Source organism: Hibiscus syriacus, unplaced genomic scaffold (assembly GCF_006381635.1).
Source record: "Hibiscus syriacus cultivar Baekdansim isolate YM2019G1 unplaced genomic scaffold, ASM638163v2 tig00005411_pilon, whole genome shotgun sequence".
NCBI lineage: Eukaryota > Viridiplantae > Streptophyta > Magnoliopsida > Malvales > Malvaceae > Hibiscus > Hibiscus syriacus.
Genome location: NW_024062057.1, coordinates 576166 through 597530, shown reverse-complemented (window position 1 = coordinate 597530; position 21365 = coordinate 576166). Strand labels below are relative to the sequence as shown.

The 21365-nt window shown below is 32.8% G+C and overlaps 1 protein-coding gene across 3 annotated transcripts; it reads right to left on the bottom strand.

The window, feature by feature from the left end:
- Window positions 1–5245: 5245 nt before the first annotated feature.
- Window positions 5246–7347, bottom strand: LOC120199346 (protein cornichon homolog 4-like). Of its 3 annotated transcripts, none has more exons than XM_039200457.1 (4): window positions 7026–7345; window positions 6496–6677; window positions 5486–5608; window positions 5246–5385 (listed from the first exon to the last, which is right to left on the bottom strand). In XM_039200457.1, the coding sequence occupies exons 1-4, from the start codon at window positions 7095–7097 to the stop codon at window positions 5349–5351; spliced, it is 414 nt and encodes a 137-aa protein (XP_039056388.1). In that variant the 5' UTR covers window positions 7098–7345; the 3' UTR covers window positions 5246–5348. The 3 variants fall into 3 exon arrangements, with proteins under 3 accessions (XP_039056388.1, XP_039056390.1, XP_039056389.1); XM_039200459.1 differs by having other exon boundaries at window positions 7169–7342; XM_039200458.1 differs by lacking the exons at window positions 5246–5385; window positions 5486–5608 and adding an exon at window positions 5728–6370 and having other exon boundaries at window positions 7026–7347.
- Between the last annotated feature and the right edge of the window lie 14018 nt (window positions 7348–21365).

The following is a 21365-nucleotide window of genomic DNA, read 5'->3' as shown; positions in this document are numbered from 1 at the left end:
AGCCGATCCCATATAAAGACTTGGAAGGATTTAGACAAGTTATTTTTGGAACAATACAAACACGTCAATAACATGAGGCTAGATCGAGTTATGCTACAAAGCTTGGAAAATAAGCATAACGAGAGTTTCAGGCAGTATGTACAGAGATGAAGGGATTTAGCTGTGCAAGTTCATCCACCCTTTGATGAGAAGGAAACCAAGAAGCTCTTCATGCAAACACTGAAGGATCCTTACTTCGGGTAGCTAGATGCAATCACATATGGAATTTTTTCTGACTTAGTCATGGCCGGTGAGATGGTAGAAATGGCCATAAAGCAAAGCAAGATTAAGGAAGGGGAGGCCAATAAGAAATATTCTATGAAAGAGAGGGATGAAAAGATGAACAACATCAACACCTACCATACCAATAAAGGTGTTACAATCTCCAACCCAAAAACAACTGCAGCTGTACCATCAGGTACTTCTAGACAAGATTCAAGAGAACCTAGGAAGAAAAGGGAACATTTCGACCTTATTCCCATGACCTACAAATAACTTTACCAACAACGCTTTGACACACACGTAGTGTCACCATACCCGGTGAAACCCATGAAGCCCCCATACCCCAGGTGGTATGATGAGAATGCTCATTGCGAATAGTATGGCGGTGTCCCAGGGCACACTATCGAGAACTGCTTCACATTCGAGAGAATCGTGCAGAAAACACGTAACAAAAATTGGATCGACTTCAACAACTCAGGGGCATCCTAACAAGGAAGAAGATCATTCCATCATGAAGATTTACTCCATTTATAGCATTTTGTTTGAATTTGTTTTTCATCTATTCTCTATTTTTTGTAAGGATATTTAAATGAGTTTATGCTACTTTAAGGATGGCAAGTAATAAATCAAATTTGTAGACTTGAAATTCTCTTAATATTAACTGAATTAAAAACTCTGCAAATGGTTGGAGTTTTAAATCTTTGACAAAGTATTAAGATTGAAAACTGATAAAACAAAGACCTTGTTCTTACCCTAGAAGATACACTCGAACACCATACCCTTCTCTTGCAAGAACCAATATAGCCTTCTCCTCTCATAAGGGAAAGAACAAAAGGCTTGGTATTTAGGTATGTATAGGAGTAGACAACATGAGGTATTTTTTGCATATAACATTACAAAACTTATTAGACCATACTTTTGTTGACGACGTTCAATGATGATTATGATCCTTACAGATAGAATAGTCGAGTAGGTGAATCTAGTTTAGGCCAGTTGCTTGGAAATTGAATTCTAAAGATGAGTTTTTTTTACTTTCAAGAATACCTAGACAATAACAGGTTCTTCTTGACAATATTAAGAAATTGAATATGTAAAGCTAAGCTATTCCACTAAGGCAATTGGTTATAGAGGAAACTTGAAAGCTGGCCTAATGAATAGATTGTATTCAAACCATGACATTGCTCGAACACTTGGCAATTTGGTGTTTTCTCCAATGCAATTTTCAGGTCGAAGACTTTGTGATGAGATGAACCCTTCAGTTAACCTGATAAAAGTGATTATACTATTGAGTTGTCCCTTTAGAGCAATTGGTTAAACGCCCCAGCTTTATGGATAAGATTCAACTAGCCAGACAATGGCAAATTAAATCAAATTTATCTAAATAAGGAGTTTCGACAAAAATGGACTAAGGGAGTTAAGGAACACTTGTTGTAGTCAATTTCACACGAGCACTCAGGAATTTCATTTTTAGATCGATATTTCGGCATAGCCTTTGTTAGATGAACCTACAAAGCTTGAACAAATGGAAGATTTTAGAGAACCTAAATAGAAGGTCTAGTAATTGATTATACTAGTTGCGTCATTTTGTCCGCATCCGATTAAAATGCCAAGCCAAGAAAAAATGGCATGTTGCAATGTTCAAAATGACCGAGAAAGAAATGACATTTTGATGGCCGAAACCTTAGAAAATAAGAGGCCAACCTGAAGCCAACTCATCAATTTAGATATTTGTCAAAGAGCTATAACTCCGAAAGCATTAAAGAGTTATTGATTTTTTTGATTTTCTATGAACTCATGTTTATGATTTGATTCGATTGTGAGCCTGAATTAAGGGGAAATGTTTTACAAAATTCTTATATTCTTTTTTTCCTAAAATAAGAGAAATGAGAAAAACATTTTCAAACAGGACAGTCTCAAATGTTAAAGGCTGCAACCCAAGAAGAAAATAGGACATGATCGATTCCAAGGACCAGATCGACAGATAAATAACGAGACTCCATCCAAGAGATAAAACAAGGATTAATTCATGTTGCATGCATCTTAGACATACTTAAGAGCATCACATTTATCATTTTTTTCGAATATATGATTTTTCAGCTTTAGAGTCAAGTTTCAACTTCAAGACGAAAGATATTCGACTCAAAAGCACCTTCAAAAAAATTGACGGTGGTTGCTTAACTCAGCGGCGAGGAGCTACACCTTAATCAACTTGACATATTGAAAGATCGTCAGATCTTAGAATCAACTTCAGACGGGATCGAGAGCCAATTTAGAATAAATCCAGTTCAACTTAACTCAACAACGAGTGGCTAGTTTCTAGTTAACGTTTTCAAGCCATATTTTAACTCTCCGACGGATGATATCCGACTGACAGAATATATCACTTGGCTTTCCCGCGAAGGTCAGCCATTTAAAGAATTATGACCGGCTTAGACCCGTGAAGGGGAGCTATTTTTCACTTAAAGAAACTATTCGCAACATAGCTCAAGGCAAGAAGAGCTATCTACCAGCATAAAAACCTTCGACCTCAATTACATTCGGCTCAAGAGCATATCAAATTTAAAGTATAGCTTAAGGCGATAAGGGTTATATGTCAACAAACCTTCGAGTTCGAATACATTCAGTTTAAGGGCGTATCAAATTTACATTATAGCTCAAGGTGAGAAGGGCTATTTGTCAACAAAAAACTATCGAGTTTGATTCCATTCAGCTCGATGACATATCAACCGCATGGTAGCAGCGAGGAACTACTTTCCGGTTGAAGTTTAAACCAAGGTCTTTAAGTCAAGAAGAAGATCTAAGGTAATCTCTCAATCTAGTACAACATAACTTAAGGCGAGAAGGGTTATCTGTCAACAAAAACCTTTGAGTTCGATTCCATTCAGCTCAAGGGCATAACAAATTTACAGCATAGCCCAAGGCGAGAAGGGCTATCTGTCAATGAAGACTTTCGAGTTCGATTCCATTCAGCTCGAGGGCGTATCAATCGCATGGTAGCAGAACTACTTTCCAGTTGAAGTTTACACCAAGGTCTTTAAGTCAAGAAGAAGATCTGGGATAATCTCTCAATCTAGTACATCATAACTCAAGGCGATGAGGGTTATCTGTCAACAAAAACCTGAGTTCGATTTCATTCAGCTCAAGGGCATAACAAATTTACAGCATAGCTCAAGGCGAGAAGGACTATCTGTCAATGAAGACTTTCGAGTTCGATTCCATTCAGCTCGAGGGTGTATCAACCACATTGTAGCAGCGAAGAACTATTTTTCGGTCGAAGCTTAAATCGAGGTCTTTAAGTCAATAAGGAGATCTGGGTTAGCTGTGTTTTAGTGACAATAAACTATCTTCCAACAACATAGCTTAAGTCGAGAAAAGCTATCTGTCAACAAAAACTTTCAAGTTCGATTCCAATTATCTCGAGAGCATATCAACCACATGGTAGTATCGAGGAACTACTTTCCAGTCGAATTTTCAAACGAAGGTATTTAAATCGAGGAAGAGACCAAGGTTGACTACATTTTGGTAACAAGAAGCCACCCCCGATTCAAATTCCGAACTACGGTTTCAATTTCATGAATAAGGATATCATTTCAAGACTGACTCAACTTTGCGGCGGAGGAGTCATTCGCAACTCAATTTAACAGGGAGTTATTCCACAGTCCCTCATATTTTGAAGTGTAATTCCTTTTGGTCACATGTTGCAATTTTGTCTTTTAATTTTTAATTTATTCAATTTAATCCCTATTTACATTTCTTATATTTTGCAATCCAGTCCCCTATATTTTGTTTTTTCTCTTACAACCCATTTCTAGTATTAATTCAGTCCATAAATTTCAATTTGTCCCAATTTGATCCCTTAAGTCTTATTTATTTTCCTGATTTTATTTTTTGTAACGTTTAACATTTTTTTTTATTTTTTTATTTCTTTTTTTTGAAAAATAACATTTTCTTTTTTTTTCTTAATTTTTTTTATTTTTTATTTTTTATTTTATACATTTATACATTTTATTTTTTTATTTTTTCTATATTTTTTTATGTTTTTATATTTCCTTCATCTTATTTTATTTTATTTTTCTCTTTTAACATTTTTTACCTTTTTCTCTCTCTTAATTTATTTAATTTTATTTATTTAATATATTTTTTAATCTAACATTTTTGACTTTCTTTTTTAGGGACAATTTTTACTAATCAAAGGTAAGTGATTTGAATCGAGTATTTAAATTTTAATTTTCGCAATTAAGGCAACCGAAAAATTAAATGGTACCGAAAGAGCAGTTCAAGGATGCTAATCATTCCTTGACTGTAACCGACTCCCAAATCTGACACATTTCTGGTAAAATACATATCAGGTAAGATGGTGTCCGATCAACCAATTTTTCATAAAAAAATGATCGGTGGTGGCTCTAACATTTTATTCAAGTTGAAGCCAAATTCCGAGCCCACCCGAAAGACGGTTGCGACAACCATCATCGCCAAAAAATACATCAATAGTTGTGTCTATTTTTTAAGGCCAAACGGAATTAAAACATAAGTTTAGGTATGATTTTGAGAAAAACTAGTAGAGTGACCAAAATGGGCCCATATGAATAGTTGTGTGACTAAATACATAGTTTACCCTGATTTTAATTAACATACTGGTAATTTTATTCCTTATTGTTTAAGCATTATTCCAATTTGGTCGTTATTCTAAAAATTCAATACAAAATTTACACATTTTGTAAAGGCTAATGGCTAAATTTGTTACTTTTTAAAATTATGACTAAATTGGCAGAAATATTTAATTGTCTTTTCTTTTGCAAAATTCAGCACAATTGAAAATCAGAAACAAAAATTGCAGGGATGGATGTCAAGAGGATACTCAATTCTTGGCAAGGAAATAACAAACTAATTTCAATAGAAGAAATGCAAGCTTGTTAAATTAAAAACTGAAAAAGCTGCTTGTTTGAGCAAAACAAATATCAGATGACTAAATTTACACCTTGAATTTATGCTATATGCCTATATCAGTTTACAACAGACGCAAGTTAAAATAATGCCAATGTCCAATGCACAGCAGCAGTTTGAGTTAAGAAAGCTGCCGTCTCCGATTAATCTTCCATATCATCTAATGTTGACCAGATCATCCTATCAAATACATATAAAAGTTCCCATGTTAGCAGCTCAGAGAGTAAAAGTAACATGTCTAGAGGCAGAACACAGTGTGTTTAAGAAAACAACAAATTACCAGAACATGGAGAAAAAGAGGAGAACGATAACGTAGCCAAGCTTAAAAAGGCGCTGCTTCTTCTCCCAGGGAAGCATGTTAAATATCTCCGTAACATCTGCTAGGTGCTTTCTCTCCGTGTAACTGATAACAAGAGAGCATATACAATTTCAAAAGCACTTGACAGATTATATATAACATAATTGCAATACACTGCTTTTCATTTCCCAGCAGAGTAATTTTCAGATGCTCGCAGCCACGATTGATATTATAAACAAAACTTAATTTAAAACATACAAATAACTACAATTACATGAGAGACCAAGATTCTGGCATGCATGCAATCTTCGATAGGTAGGAAAAAGAAAGTTTTTTTTATCATAATGTAAATTCTCGAATCCAACAAACTTGGCACAAGGGATGCTAATACTTTTTGGGACCAATGAATTTATTTGTTGCCAAATTAAAGTGAAAGTCGTTAGTATGTCTGCCAATCAATCTTCAAAGAAGATCACTAAAACATTCTATTGTTTACTTCGATCAATGGAACATTGCCCGCAGCACCATACATGTTACCCTCAGCAGATGAATCACACTTTTCTTTACAGTTAGTGCCTGATAGCATGGGTCTTTAACCTACGAGAGGCTGAAAGGCTAATGGAGCAAACAATCAATACTCATATTCACCACAAGGACGTTCACAATACTGGAAAGTGTAGACATATAACACAAATCTTTCCTTGATGCATCTCTTTGCACGAGTTAGAAGTTACAAGTTAAGAACAAAAATTCCACAACTCATAATTCACGTTGTCAAACAAGATCAAGGAATTAAATAGACCAGTCAACCAGATGGGCTTAACCTGACAAGACATAGGGTTGCAATGCAAGCTGAATATAAAGTAACTGTGGGGAAGGAATTTGAAATTAAACAGTGAATCAAAACCAGGAAAACTATCATTTGACCTTTTCCTAGAAACAGACTACATTAACAATAAATGGTAGAATAAGAAGATGAGAGAAAAACTTACTGTCTCACATTGTAGTATAAATATGGAGCACACAAGAGCGACATGACCCAATGCCCCGTTAATAGATAGAATACGCACAGAAGCCCTTGGATGATAAATTCTGGCAAGACAACTTTATTGATCCGTGATGAAGAGTCATAAGGATTGATGTAATCGAACTCTAAATCAGCCAAGCACATGAGCTGCAGAAAAATTTTGAAGCTGTTAAATCCCTTTACCGTTTTAAGTACATAACCAGAACAATCTTCAGATGAATAATAGCATCACTAATTAGCTTAACATTGTCAAGGCTTTAAAATCCAAATCAAAGCCCCAATTCAATAAACCCAGATGAATTCACCCCAACAATACTACACAAAGACACGATTTTTAGCATTCATAGTGGTTTTCCTGCAGCTAAATAGAAGAGCCAACTAACTAATCAATACCCAGCAAGTTAATAGCAAAAGAAACATGTAGTTCAAACAAAAAAAGTAAGAAATATAAGCAAAATTCCAAGCATAGATTCTAGGGTTTATGAGGGAATTGACCTGAAAAACAATGAGAGCAATAAGCGCAATGAGAATGAAAAAAGACGTAAGCCATATGAAAATATCTCCCATGACCCCTTCTTCCTATATCTTCCCGTTTCCTTATTAATAGCTTGAAGCCCCAAAGACAGAAGAAGTGAAACCTGGATTCGACTGTGCCGGAGTATTGGTGTTAGCTTGCTCTGAGTTCTGAAACGTCCAGAAGAACCGACCAAAACTAGCCTACAAAGTACTGTTTTTGACCCTTTGAAAGTTTCGAAGTTTATTGTTCTACAGCAGGTAATAATTTAATTTGGAATTTGAACAGATCAGAGAACTTTTATAACAAGTTCACCCTAATTTCCTTGTCCAAGTAGGAGAGTATTAAATAAGTTGAAATATTGTAGGAGATCATCAAATAAGTTGAAATATTTTTTTAATAAAAGTTTTATTTAAAAATTTATGAATAAATAAATTTATAATTTATAATTAATAATTTAATTCAAATATTCTTAATTACAAAATTTTTAAATAGTAACCCAGTTGAGATGTGAGAAATTTATTAGATCGTAAATTTTTAAATCATGGTAATATTATATTTAGAAATAAAAATAATGTTCAAAAGTGTTTTAAGGATCAAAAGTACTTTTGGCTTTTAAAGTACTTTTAGATTAGAAGTATTTTAAATCAAAAGTACTTTTTTATTTGGTTTAAGAAATGTTTTTGAAAAGTTGAAAGTTTTAGGTTTTAATTTTTTAAGTATTTTAATCAAAATTACTTATTCATCTTTATTTGTATCACTAATTTTTATATTTTTAAAAATAATATCTACTTAAAATTATTTTTTACATCAATCCTTTTAAACAAACCAACTCAAAATATTTTTAAACATTTTAAAAATTAATTTTCTATTACACTCTAAAAATATTATCTAAGTGATAAATATTGTTTAATTCGCAAGGAATCAATTTATTATATAAATTATAAAATATTAAAACTTGTGAATATCTGATGAACCTTCAAAATAAAAAATAAATTTTTATTTTTTAAAATTTAATTAAACTTTCAAATTAAAATTTAATTAATTAAAAAATATTCATCCTTATAAAAGTTCAATGATTTTCTGGCACCCTTCAAGCGAGAAAATGTTGAAAATTTTTAGATTCTACAAATTAATTAAAATAAGTTAAGAGGGGTGAATAGATCTCTCGAAAAATTTTGGAAATGAAGAAAATAGATAAACAATAAGGCATAAGGATTTGTAGCGATTCAGCTTCCTCAATAAAGTCTACATCCACTATCTTACCTCAACAATAAGGATTTTTAACAAGTTCGCAAATTTGTTCTTTCTTTTTTAGGATAAAGAGTAACATTTATAATTTCTCTAGTTTTTCAAAGGCTAAACTACAATCACTTCTTTTTCACAAAAATGATAAATAAGTAAACAAGAAAATCTTACAAGGTGTTTACAAAATTAAACTCACAAAAATACTATGTACATGAGAAAAAAAGAATAAAGAGTGAAAGAGTTTTTCCCTTGATCTAGATTCTTTGGATAGGTGTTGTAACCTTCTTCAAGTGTCCTTAACTTGTTTCTATATGTTAGAATTAGTTTGTAGTCATTTCTATGAGTTGAAGATTAATTTTCTACAAAACAAAATAGCCAAGAACAGGGAGTATCGATACTCAGGCTAAGAGAGTATATGTACTTCCTTTGTAATATTTAAATAAACTAGTCGTTATCGACCAATGAGCTTGACTAGTATCGATACTAGGGTTTCATGGAATCAATACTACTATTTAAAGTAGTATCGGTACTCCTAGAATATCGATACTCCTAGAGTATCGGTACCAATTTTTCTTATTGGAATTTGAACAAATTGGAGAACATCATTTAGTATCGGTACTACTAGAAAACAATTTTGTGTTCAAATTCAAATTTTATGGATTTTGAAAACCTTGAATAATTTCAACCAAGTCCAAAAAAAGTTTCCCTTAATTTTTTATATCAAAAAATGTTCAATAATCTCCCTTTTTATATAATAAAACATTTGAAAATGGATTTTGACAAACCTCCCCTTCTAATATAACATTTTATGTAAAAGAGAAATATTTTAGAAAATATTTAAGCTCTCTTTTTTCATGTTTGAAATTGATTTTACCAAACATATACTTCTCACCCTTTTTGTTATATAAAAAATAATTCAAACTTTTAAGTTCAAAATAACAATCGAGAGTAGGTAAAAAATTTTGTAACATAAAATAATTTGAAAAATTTAGAAGTCTCAATTTTAAAAGGCGTAGGGCGCACTGAAGCGCAAAGGGTCCCTAGAGCCTAGGTGCCGGACGTTGGGAGAAAGCGCTCTCTTTTCATATGTGAGGCACACTTTTATACGAAAAAGCCTATAAATCAATTATATAACATATTTTGTACACAAAACAACATTATAATCATATTTTTGAACACTTAAATATTAAAATATTCAAAACAATGCATTAACAACACAAATTAATATGAAAGGATAGTTCAAATAAAAGAAAGAGAAAAAAATAAAAGGCAAACAACATGATTGTTGAAGTCTTGAAGACTTAAAGTTCTTAATGTTTTGTTTGTGACACACAACACAATAGATTTAAACATTAAATACTTAAGCACTCATAGTCTAATAGTAACTACTCTAAATCATACTCAACATAACTTTCATCTCCGTCATGTCCACCATAATCTTCATCTTCACCAATATCCTCTTCTATCTCATCTTCCTCATCATTCATGAAGACTTTGTGAGAATAGCTAGTAGTTGTGTCTTTTACTTTATCAAATCTAGAAGATGGTCTAGAACTTTCGTCATTGATCCTTGATGCTCTAGTCAAATAGTTAGGATCACGGGCTCTGACAGCTTTACCTACTTGACCCCATGTCAGACCATCACTATCATCAAACACAAATTCATCTTCAACATCAGAAGAGTTGCTCTCCATTATGCCAAGTAACCACTCATTGCTTTTATCAATCCTCTAGAGAATAGGATCAATGGTGTCTTTCTTTTGATATCAACTTCTCAATGCACAATCATTTTACAAAGACTAAATCATTTGATCAATCTTGTGTCAATATGTTTATTTTCTTTTTATAAAGATGTAAGAAATAAAAAATTTAAACAAATTATTAAATAGTGAAATATTAATAAATAGTTATGATATGAAAGAAAATATGTAAAAAGATAGTTTCCTACAAGCTGAAAACACCTTAATTCCTCTCACAACAAGTAGTTGTACAAGTGAGACTAAGGACTTCGATAACAAAAGTTGAAGATCCAAATGAAGACCACCACTCCACTATAAAAAAAATATTATAAACCTGTGAATTAATAATTTCAAAGAAAATAAAAATATAGAATAATGCACCAAATAGTTAAAATAACTGATTTTATATATTTTAATAATGACAAAATCAAGTATACCTAAAATATCCATGCAAAATACAAGTCTACTAGTGCTTATGAAGTTTACCAGCTTTATATATTTCAATAAGCAAATGGTAGTCCACACTATATATGAACATATTTAATTAAAAAACAATAAAATATTATAAGTTAAAATTTGAGAATTTAGTCTCCCTTAACCTAGTGACCATCAGTAAGCCAAAAAGGCCCTGAGCGTTTTGATATATCTTTAATGTTGTGAGGATTTTGTCTTGAATTCAATCTTCAGATTCAACCTTGTAATTCAATCATATAAATCCTTCATAACTCCTTCACAAGATGAAGTCTCAATATTATCATAATGGAGCTCTAGGTTTAAAAGTAGTCGGCCACATGCAAAGGTTGGTGAAGTTGATAATGTCCCGTCAACTTGAGTGCGTAGAGTACATTTCTTCAAAAGGTATCTTGTAGAATGTAGGATGTCACCTTTCTTTACTCCCTCTTCTATGGTCACTTAGATTCACTCCATTCTTGAGAAATAATCATCTTTCTTAAGTTATTTCTTTGCTTATGGAATTGATCAAACGTGATGAAAGATGTCGTAAATCTAGTGACTGTTGGCCTATGCAAATTTCTTTGATTTTTGAACCTTTTCATCATGTTCACAAGAGAAATGTGACTATAAATATTCATTCATGAACATGCACTTTTTTAGTGCATTCTTCGCCTTTGAAATTTTTTCAATATCCTCCAACATTAGATCGATGCAATATGTCGCACATAGATTCTAATAAAGATTTAGTATTGTGGCCATTAACAATTTTCCTATAAGTTAATAAAACAATCAATTAAACTCAAAATATTTCAATAATAAAGTAATTTGACTAAAATAAAAAATAAAAAAATTAAATAATTCAAATTTCTTATCGGCTTTGACATAATTAGATGCATTATCTGTTACCACTTGGATCACATTTTTCTCGTCTACTTCCTCCACCATGTCATTAAGAACTTTAAACAACATGTTGACATCCTTAAAAATCTCTGAAATATCCATAGATTTAATGAACATCATCCTCTTTGGAGAGTTGACAAGGAAGTTCACAATATCCTTTTGGGCCACCGAATCACACCATTCATATGATAAATTGAAAACCCTTTTAGTGCCCATTATATTTTGTGATCTTCAATAATCTTTTGGGTGTCGTCCACTTCTTTCTTAAAGAGAGAAACTCTAAGCTCATGTATAATTGGTGGTTTCAATATGAGACTATATGTGTCCAATACTTGCACACATATTCTTAGGATAATTGCGGTATTAAATGCAATTTCGTCATCATAAAAAATCTAGTAATCGACACACAAGTTCTCTCCCTTAATTATTTATCACAAGGTGCATGCACACCTCCATCTTTATTTGGATTAGCTCTAGGAGAAGAAACGAACAAATCCATTTGATCCTTAAGCCTGGATTTTTTGGGTAATTATCTCTCACTCTCTTGACTTGAATTACCGCCACTTGTGTTCAATATCTCAAATTGTTCTTCCTTTTTTATCATAATCATCTATATCATGTAAAGATTCTTGAGATATATAATTAAATTTTATGCATTTGCCTCAACCTTCTTCGTCATAAAATCCTTCACATTTTCCCTCAAATGTTCAGGACATTTAATGTATTCAGTTACATTTTTTAATCTTCCAACTAAATGTTGTTTCATTCGTTGCACCCCTCCTTTAGTAATCTTTCCTCAAAATTCACATGCAAAATTGTTCTTATTTGTAGGATATGGTTTTTCATATTTTCTTGTTGGATTTAAATTACCCGTTGATCCAGTAGAAGCTTACCCTGAATCTATTTTTCAACAAGTTACAATTTAAGAAAATATAAATAAAATTCATTAAATATAAATTGGGAGCATTTCAAAATAATTGTAGGATCTACAATTCTGTCTCTACATGCATACACAATAACACAAAATGATATAAATGTAAAATTATGTAATGAACTCATGATAAATTAAAAAAATAATTCACTATATACATTTTATTCATCCCAAAAACAATATATTAAAATATCAATAATTCACTATATACATTCTTTAATCAAAATAAATTTCCAGCCATATATACCCTTTAATTAAATAAAAGTTATAGTCTTCTAGACTCTAAATTTCTAGCTATATATGTTTTGTAATCAAAAAGTAAATTTTCAGACTTCAAAATTCATCAAACAATCGATTGGTGATTTGGTTCCGTACTTTGAGGTTTGAGTAGAGATTAGAGAAATAGAGAGAAAGACCACGGTTGAGAGAAGAAAGAAGACAACGACTGCGAGAAGAAAGAAGATCTAAAGATTTGTTTCAAAATAATGAAAAAAGGAAGAGATAAGAAGAGATTAAAGAGACATACCTAGTAGTGCGATGGATTCGCTGGTGCCTGGTGGTGTCGTGGCGGTGTTGGTCGCACTAGGTTTCGAGATAAATTTTGTTTTATTTTGACTTTTCAAGGCTATGTAATGGGTTTAGAGCATGGTTTTCAGAACCGGACCGGTTAGCAAACCGGCTATGCTATCGGTTCACTGGTTCAACCGATCGAACCGGTCAGAAGAACCGGAAGACGTCATAATTATTTAAAAACTTAAATAAAAATATCAAAAATATTTAATAAAAAATAATTTTTTATATCACAAGTAATATTCAAAGCAAATCATAACATATATAAGTTAAAAACCATAAAATCAAGTGAAACAAAATGATTCAAATTAACTACAACATAATATTTAAGGTAAAACATATTAAATAATAAATATAATTATATAACTATAATTAAAAAATAAATTTGAGGCTAAAAAAAATCATAACAAAATGATATTGTTTGGTTTAATTTTTTTTAAAAACAATCCCACATGGCTAAGAAACATAGAAGAGCATCCCAAAAGTCTAAAGAGTAAAAATATGAGAACAAAACAATCCCACATGGCTAAGAAACATAGAAGATCATCCCAACTAACTTCTATAAATAATAGAGGTAATTTGGCATTCAAAATCATGGAGCCTTTTGGTGAGCATTGAGTGAACTATTCTTTCACTTTAATCAAGCTCGAATTTTAGGCTTCAATCGAGCTTCTAAATTTTTTTTAGTTCAAGCCTTTTCGAGTTCGAGTTGAACTTGATAATTTTTAGCTCGTGAGTTTGAGTCGTGTTGAGCTTACTTTTAAAGTTTTCAAATTCGAATCGAGCTCAACAATACTCGAGTTCGACTTGGCTCGTTTAACAAACGACGTCGTTTGGTTTAATTTTTTTAAAAAAAAACAAAATTGGCGGTTTTATCCGATTTTTTTTCGGTTTTCAGCCGATCCGGTTCAAACGGTTCAGTGGTTCCGGCCAGTTCAATAATAGCGGTTCAACCGGTGTAAATTGAACCGAACTAGACAGCGATTTCCGGTTGAACCGGTCGGTCGGTCCAATTTTCAAAACAATGGTTTAGAGTTGAAAGTTAGGTAAGTTTTATTATTAAATCAAAATATATTATTTTATTAAAATTTATTAAAATTATTTTAAATTGATTTTGTTCACCCACACAAGATGCAGAAGCGCCTGCGCCCTTCCAGAAAAGCATCAAAAGCACAGAAGGCATGCGCCCACAATTCATCACCTCGCCTGTGCCACCGAAGGCGATTTTTGCGGCTCCCCTTCGCGCCCAACTACTTAAAGCGCGCCCAGGTGTGCCTTTTAAACTAAGTAATAAAAGCTCCCCTCAATAAATCATTTCATAAAAAAGTTTAACATAAAAACTCTCACACTTGAAAGGTATTGAATTTCAACAAAGATGAACAAATATGTTAGTAACATGAAATTCAATAAATTCAAGTCTATCATAATTTATGCAATAATTAGAAATAAGTCATTAAATTTCAAATACATAAACATTACATAATGTTATGCGTTCAACATAGATATCAATTGTTAGAAATATATCATAGATAATAAAGAACATATGCATAAACATCCAAATTAAGATTAAGATTAAAAAATTAAAAAATAATTTGACCAAAAATCATTATGATGAGTTAAAACATTGATAAAAAAAACATTTAACTTTAAAAGCATGTTTCTCATAACACATTTTCAACATACATAAGATAACAACCATCAAGTAATCACTCATGCTCATGCATGCAAAAAAAAGGCAACCAATATTCAAAATTTAAAGGCTTTAAGGTTAGAGGTTATTCATCATTCTTTTAGTGTGACTAAAGCATTTGGAATCCATTATCTTTATCACCGTTGCTCCAACAAACCTACAAGAGCCATTTATTTGGATTTTAGTACCCAAATTGTTTTGGGTCCTTGAAGATTAGTACCAATGTCTCTAGTTCCCAAATAATTGTCTAGATTTAAAATGTTTTCTTTACTTTATAGAACAAGTATGTATATTGTGACCATGAAAATAACAATATGAGTACTTTTACTATTTTTAAAATAGATGAATTGCATTTAGAAAATATTTAGAATTCATGGTCTCAAATTCCAAATACAATTCATCATAGGCATCTTGTAACTCTTTAAAAAAAATAAGAATTTAAATCATAAGAGTTAACAGTTACTATTGAATCTTCTTCGATGATCATGAGGTATAGGTTGACTACATTGTCCTCATCATTAGAGACATCTTCATTGCTCCAAGAAGCCACGACTACCTTCTTTTCACTTAATCTCATCTTCTTTATGAGGGGATAATCATACTTGACATGTCTCATTCTTTGGCACTCAAAGCACACCGGGAGTAACACCCTGAATCTCAGGAGTAGTTTTGGGTTGACCTAGAAGTGTTTTAGGTAAAATCATAAGCCTTGCAAGGAATCTTGGACCAAGTGAGTTTCGGTTTGGGCCCAATATTTGTCAAGAAAATGTATTTTTAAGTTGTGACCAAAGTTATATTTCGGGTATAAATTGCCCTAACGTTAATTATATGAATATACGATATCATGGCTGAAATAAATGATACTATATGCCCAAGTAAGTCGTTGAAGGATAGGGTATAGCTGCCATGCTATAGAGTATAACAGCTGCAGGTTTATATCAACACTATATTGTGTAAAGACACTTAGTGCAACTCTATAGTGTGTAATGGTACTAAGCTCATATGGTGGGCACGGCCTTATGTGTATGAGCACTTCGGTGCATATATTACTCGAATACCTAGGGTCTTCATAGGTTTACATTTGGGCTATAGTTATTGGTAAAAATGATTATATTTATATCATATCATTTTGTTTATGGTAAGACATTGGACATGCAGGTAAGGTGATTTTATGACATTGGAAAATGACATTAAATTTCTTGCATGAGTTGTATTTCACTGTTTATTATTTTAATTGCCTCACTAAGTATATACTTAGCGTGTGATGATCTTCACGCGTAGGTAAGAAGCATGAGTAGGAGTAAGAAGCATGAGTAGGAGTAAGGAGTACTGAGCAAACCAAGCATTGAGGAGTATATTACAATATCAGTAAGACATCATTTGATGTGATTTTGACGTAGTTAGTGGCATGTACTTATAAATGTCCTAGTTGCTCTGTTGAACTATCTTGGAAATGGTTTATAACGGCTAAACTAAATTGTTTTACTCTATTTCACTATGGATAGCATAAATCAATATTATTATTATAAATAGATGTATTTTATATTAATATATGTTTTAAATATAATGTGATAGTTTTATGTGATTTAATATTTTTATATTATCAGTTACAATTTGAAGAAAATAAATTTTAAATTACTTTTGAGTTGGTAAATGTTTTAAGTAATTCATGTGACATCTATGACCTGTATTGGCATAAATATACGGGTTGTAGGTGTTACAGAGTTTGTCCCGAACACAAACCAAAAAAATATACCAGCAGATGCAACAGTCGAGGAGGCAATCTTCTTTAGGGACCTAACATCGGCACGTAGTCAAATTGTTATAGATATACCTAGTGCCTCATGTCGTAACCAGTTTTCGCCCGGGCACGAAAATTTTTACTTGGCGGGAAAAGTGATGTGAATAAATGGTTTTTAAAATATTTTGGGAGTCGCCATCGACCTTTTGGATCAGGTAGGTCAAATACCTAAAAATTATCTTTTAAAAGAGTTTTTAAGAAAACATCAGTTAAAAAATAAACTGGTCTGCGTTTTAACCAAAAATTCGTTCTTTTTAATAATAAAAAGGGATTCGTGGTCGATTACATTTGGAAAAGGATTAGCACCCCTACAACGCCCAAAATTGGTACTTATTAATTATAAATTGTCTCTATTATTGGAAATTTAAAAATACAGTGGCTAAACATGCTATATTACCTATTTATTAATGTAGTGACTAAAATAAATATATATTGAATTCAAATATTAAATTAAAAAAATTAAAACAAGCTGTTTGTGATTAAAATAATAATTACTAAACTATAAGGGACTAAATTCAGTATTCACCCTAAATATATAATTATACTGGACATGACTGAAATAAAATAAAATAAACTTCGAAAACTAAATTATAATACTAAAAAATTACTTTCAATGACTAAATTGAAAGGTATACAAACTTGGAGCACTACAGACGGGGTTTACCCTTTACCCAAAACGTGCAGTTATACCCATGAAACGACGTCGTTTCATATTGGGTATAAATACCCTATAACCAGCCGACCCTAAGGGCCATTTCTCATTTGCTTCGTTTCTTTCTCTCTCTAATCTGAGAGAGAATTTGTTTTCTCTCTTTTCTCTCTTAAAGCCTCCGACCGGCCGCCTTGTTCCGGCGCCGACGATCCCCGCCGGCCACCACTCACGGTGGCCGGAAAATACAAAATACCTTTAAACTAAAGCCCCGATTTTTCTAAGCATAAATCCAAGGTTGTTTTCGCATAAAGTCTTACCAATTTTCGTAGATCTAAATGAAACCGAAGTTTTATCTTCGGTTCTACAATGGTTCAGGCGACGCTTAGAAGTCCTCCGATGATGGTAAGTCTCTTCCTCTTCTCTCGGTCGATTTTCGTTGCTTTGTGTATGGTTGTTTTCTTTTTTCGTGGCTGTTGATGTACTTGCTCTTGGTTGCTGTATGTTTCCTCGTCATTTTTTTTCTCTACGTTCTTGCTCGCCTCCTTCTTTTTGTTTGCAGGTGAACCGAGGCTTTATAGCCATGATGAGGTTCTCGTCGGACTAGTTCAAAGGATGGAAGCCTTGGTGAGTAACCAAAGCTATGTTGGGGACTCACCGTAGAGGCGACGTGTGCGGCTGGCATCATGGCAGCAGAGCTTCTGGAGTCTTCTGGCAAGGGCGACGGTAGCTGGAACGTCGGTGGCCAGGTGGTCGTAGCAGAATCATCAGCTGGGAGCTAGGGTTTAGAAACCCTAGCTGAAACCCCAAATATTTAGGGTTTTTATCTGGTCTGGGCCGGTTTTTGTAAATGGGCCTTAATTTTGGGCTTTGTAATATTTAATAAATAATATATATATATATATAATATTAATAATAATAATATTTATAATAATAATAATAATAATTTTAATAATAATAAAAATGAACTAAAAAATTATTGTCTACAACTGCCCCTCTTTGCTCATTCCTGTGTTAACAAGAATAGAGCAAAGACGAAAAAAGACAATAATTTTTCATTTGGCTTCTTTTGAGTAGGATGGAAATGTTGAAAACATTTTGCCTAAAAGTCTTGTTATCTTGCATTGTAGGGCTTACAGATGACCCGAAGGTTTTGAAAACATCATGCACTGAAGGACTTACAGATGACCCGAAGGTTTTTGAAAACATCAAGCATTGAAGGGCTTACAGATGACCCGAAGGTTTTTGAAAACATCAAGCACTGAAGGGCTTATAGATGACCCGAAGGTTTTGAAAACATCATGCACTGAAGGACTTACAGATGACCCGAAGGTTTTGAAAACATCAAGCACTGAAGGGCTTACAGATGACCATAAGGTTTTTGAAAACATCAAGCACTGAAGGGCTTACAGATGACCCGAACATTTTTGAAAACATCATGCACTGAAGGGCTTACAGATGACCCGAAGGTTTTTGAAAACATCATGCACTGAAGGGCTTACAGATGACCCAAAGGTTGTTGAAAACATCAAGCACTGAAGGGCTTACAGATGTAGGAAATAGTTTACTAAGTAAGAAACTATGAAAATCGTTTTCTTACTATTCAACAATTTTATTTTTAGAAAAGATTAAATGAGAAATTTTTGTAAATCGTTTTCTCATTGAAATAACTGGTTGATTGGGTAACATGCCCCAAAATAAAGATAATGCTCATTCTTGTAGATTACGTCCATCTATTCTTCAGATGTTTGCATGATTCCTGTATTTGAGGTTTTGAATTCTACCTTATTCTTGTAAGGTATTTTTCATCATGAATATTCTTGTTCATACGAAGATCTGTAAAACTTCATGTTTGAATGCACTCAGATGTATCAATGTAATGCATTGTCTATTGTGTAAATGATGTTCTTATGAATGCATGAATGTTGATGCAATCTTCATTTGACTTCAAAGTGGTGAACTCGGTCTTCCTTCACTTCATCTTTCATTTCCAGGGTTACCTTTGGATATCAGTGTAGCAACCTATGTCATAAAGCTGAAGAACCATTTGATCAACTTGTATCTTCGTTTCTTCTTTGTTTCATGAAAGTCTCAGAAGAAATATTTCATTTATAGAACTCTTGCCGTAATTATGACCTTGATTTCCCATTTTTGTCTTTGATAACATCGGCTTTCTTTTCTTGGACTTGTGTAGAAATCCAATAAAGCTTTCATCTTTGAAAAGAGAATCTATCATCTTCGGAGAGAAAATCTATCATCTTCGAAGATGTATATTAGATATGTCTGATTCAGCAAATTAATTAAGAGAGTAGCGTCTGTTCTGGTTTGACTCTTGAAACACATCACAAGGAGGATTTATCCCAATTCCTTTCATGTTTCCACATCTAATCAGATCTCGAACAAGGTAATTTGAACCATATCATGTCAAGACGCTTAACAACAACCTGTCGTTCAACCTTAGTTGGCTCCACTAGTTTCTTATTGTTAAAATTTATGGTTCCTTTCTGTGGAAAGAAATCTTCATAATATCTCACTTCTAACCTTGGGATTGGAGAAGACAAACTTCTTCTTGGATCAACAAATGGAAATACCATATGATTGCAGCATTGGTTCAACACCATAATTACTGGCTCATAAAATACTTGACAACACATTCATCCAACTGTGGTTTCTGCATAGATGTTCATAAAACATTTGACAAATATTCATCCAGCTGTGGGTTCTACACAAATTTTTGGTCAGGGAAGCTCTTTGCACAATGTTTAAAGCTTTTGAATGATATCACAAGACCACTTGAGAACAAAATTCAATGGGAATACAAATGATATGTTGGCATGTTTCATGTCCAAAAAGTTGGTCAAATTCACAAGATATGCTAGTGTTAAATTGAATAAGAGATACCAACTGATCTTGATATTGTCTTGGGCAAGGGTGATATTGATCACCTTTTCTTTCATAATGAGTGTTATATGAAGTAGAAACATATCAACTATAGGATCTATGTATAAAAAGAAATTCATGGAATTCTTGCTGCTGTAGATTAAACGCACATGATAAACCAAAATAGATGAAAACTCAGTTCACCTCGACTGGCAATGATAACCCTAGCAACAACGGGTATAAGGGTAATATATGAAAACTCAAGCATCCCTCTTCAATGTCATTAAGTAAGCAAAACTGATGTGAAAAATGATTTTGTAGCCTCAACAACATGATTGAAACTAATTTTCAGGAATCTCAAAGAAATATTTCCAATTATCACTGACACATAGAATATAAAATTCAAAACTGAGATTTTGAGGAACTGAACCCTGGATCTAATAATTATCTTGGGGGACCATCTTTATTCATGCAACCGTGATGTAGCTTAATAAAGAAAACGCTGTCATGTGATACATGGTTAAGAATATTGGGTATTTGAAACCATACTTGCTGAATAGATATTTGTTCAACAATAGGACCTTGATATAGCTCTTGATGAACGAAGCAATTATATATAGTTAGCTCTACTGTCATTGTTTCACCATTTTCATTCTTTATACTATCTCATTGGAAATATTTGCTCAAGTCAATAATCTTTAACACATGATGATGTGGACCTTCAGTATGCCCCAACATTTACTGATATGAACGTTCAAAATGCATCAACATTCCTGATTCTGATTGAGATGGGTTTTCAGCATGCCCCCAACCTTCTAAACTGTAAGGCTTACTTTTAATGTTTTGTTTGATTTCAATATCATGATCCCCACGAGGTCCAATTTTGACAATGTATTGTTGTGGGTACTTGCGGCTTTATCCGTGCCTCAAATCTATTTATCTTGAATACTCTCATTCTAATGTCACTAAACAACAGTTGTTAAGTAACTTGAGGAATTCTCTTCATGTTGTCACAAACTTTAAGAAGTAATCAATCATTTTGACGGAAATGACTAAGATATGTGCCTCTTCTAAAAGATGTGCCTATTTGTTTTGAATCTGGATGGATCTAGTCGGACAGAGTGGTATAAATCGCTTGGTAATTCATTCCAGGCCGACACAGTGAACCTTGTTTCCAATGAAGGTTATTTCTGGAATATATTTTTCTGTTGGAGAGAAACCAATTTATATGAACAATAATCTTACTTTGATGAAATAGCAAGACTATATATACAGTGATACAGGTTCTTGAAAAGTCCACACCCATGCAACATGTTGATTCTGATAACTACTCATCTGATTATGAAGCGATCTTTCAGGATGATTTCACAGATATTGATAGTTATTCTGATAACGAGGAAATCCTGAATTCTGATTATGATGAGGAGAATATACTTGACGAAAATGGGGTACTCAGAGGC

Excerpts from the sequence above, each read along its gene's own strand:
- LOC120199346 (XM_039200457.1), bottom strand. The coding sequence starts at position 7,097 with ATGGGAGATATTTTCATATGGCTTACGTCTTTTTTCATTCTCATTGCG. Across the intron at positions 6,678-7,025 it reads TTGCTCTCATTGTTTTTCAG|CTCATGTGCTTGGCTGATTT; the intron begins GTCAATTCCCTC and ends ATTTTTCTGCAG. Across the intron at positions 5,386-5,485 it reads CTCTTTTTCTCCATGTTCTG|GATGATCTGGTCAACATTAG; the intron begins GTAATTTGTTGT and ends TGTATTTGATAG.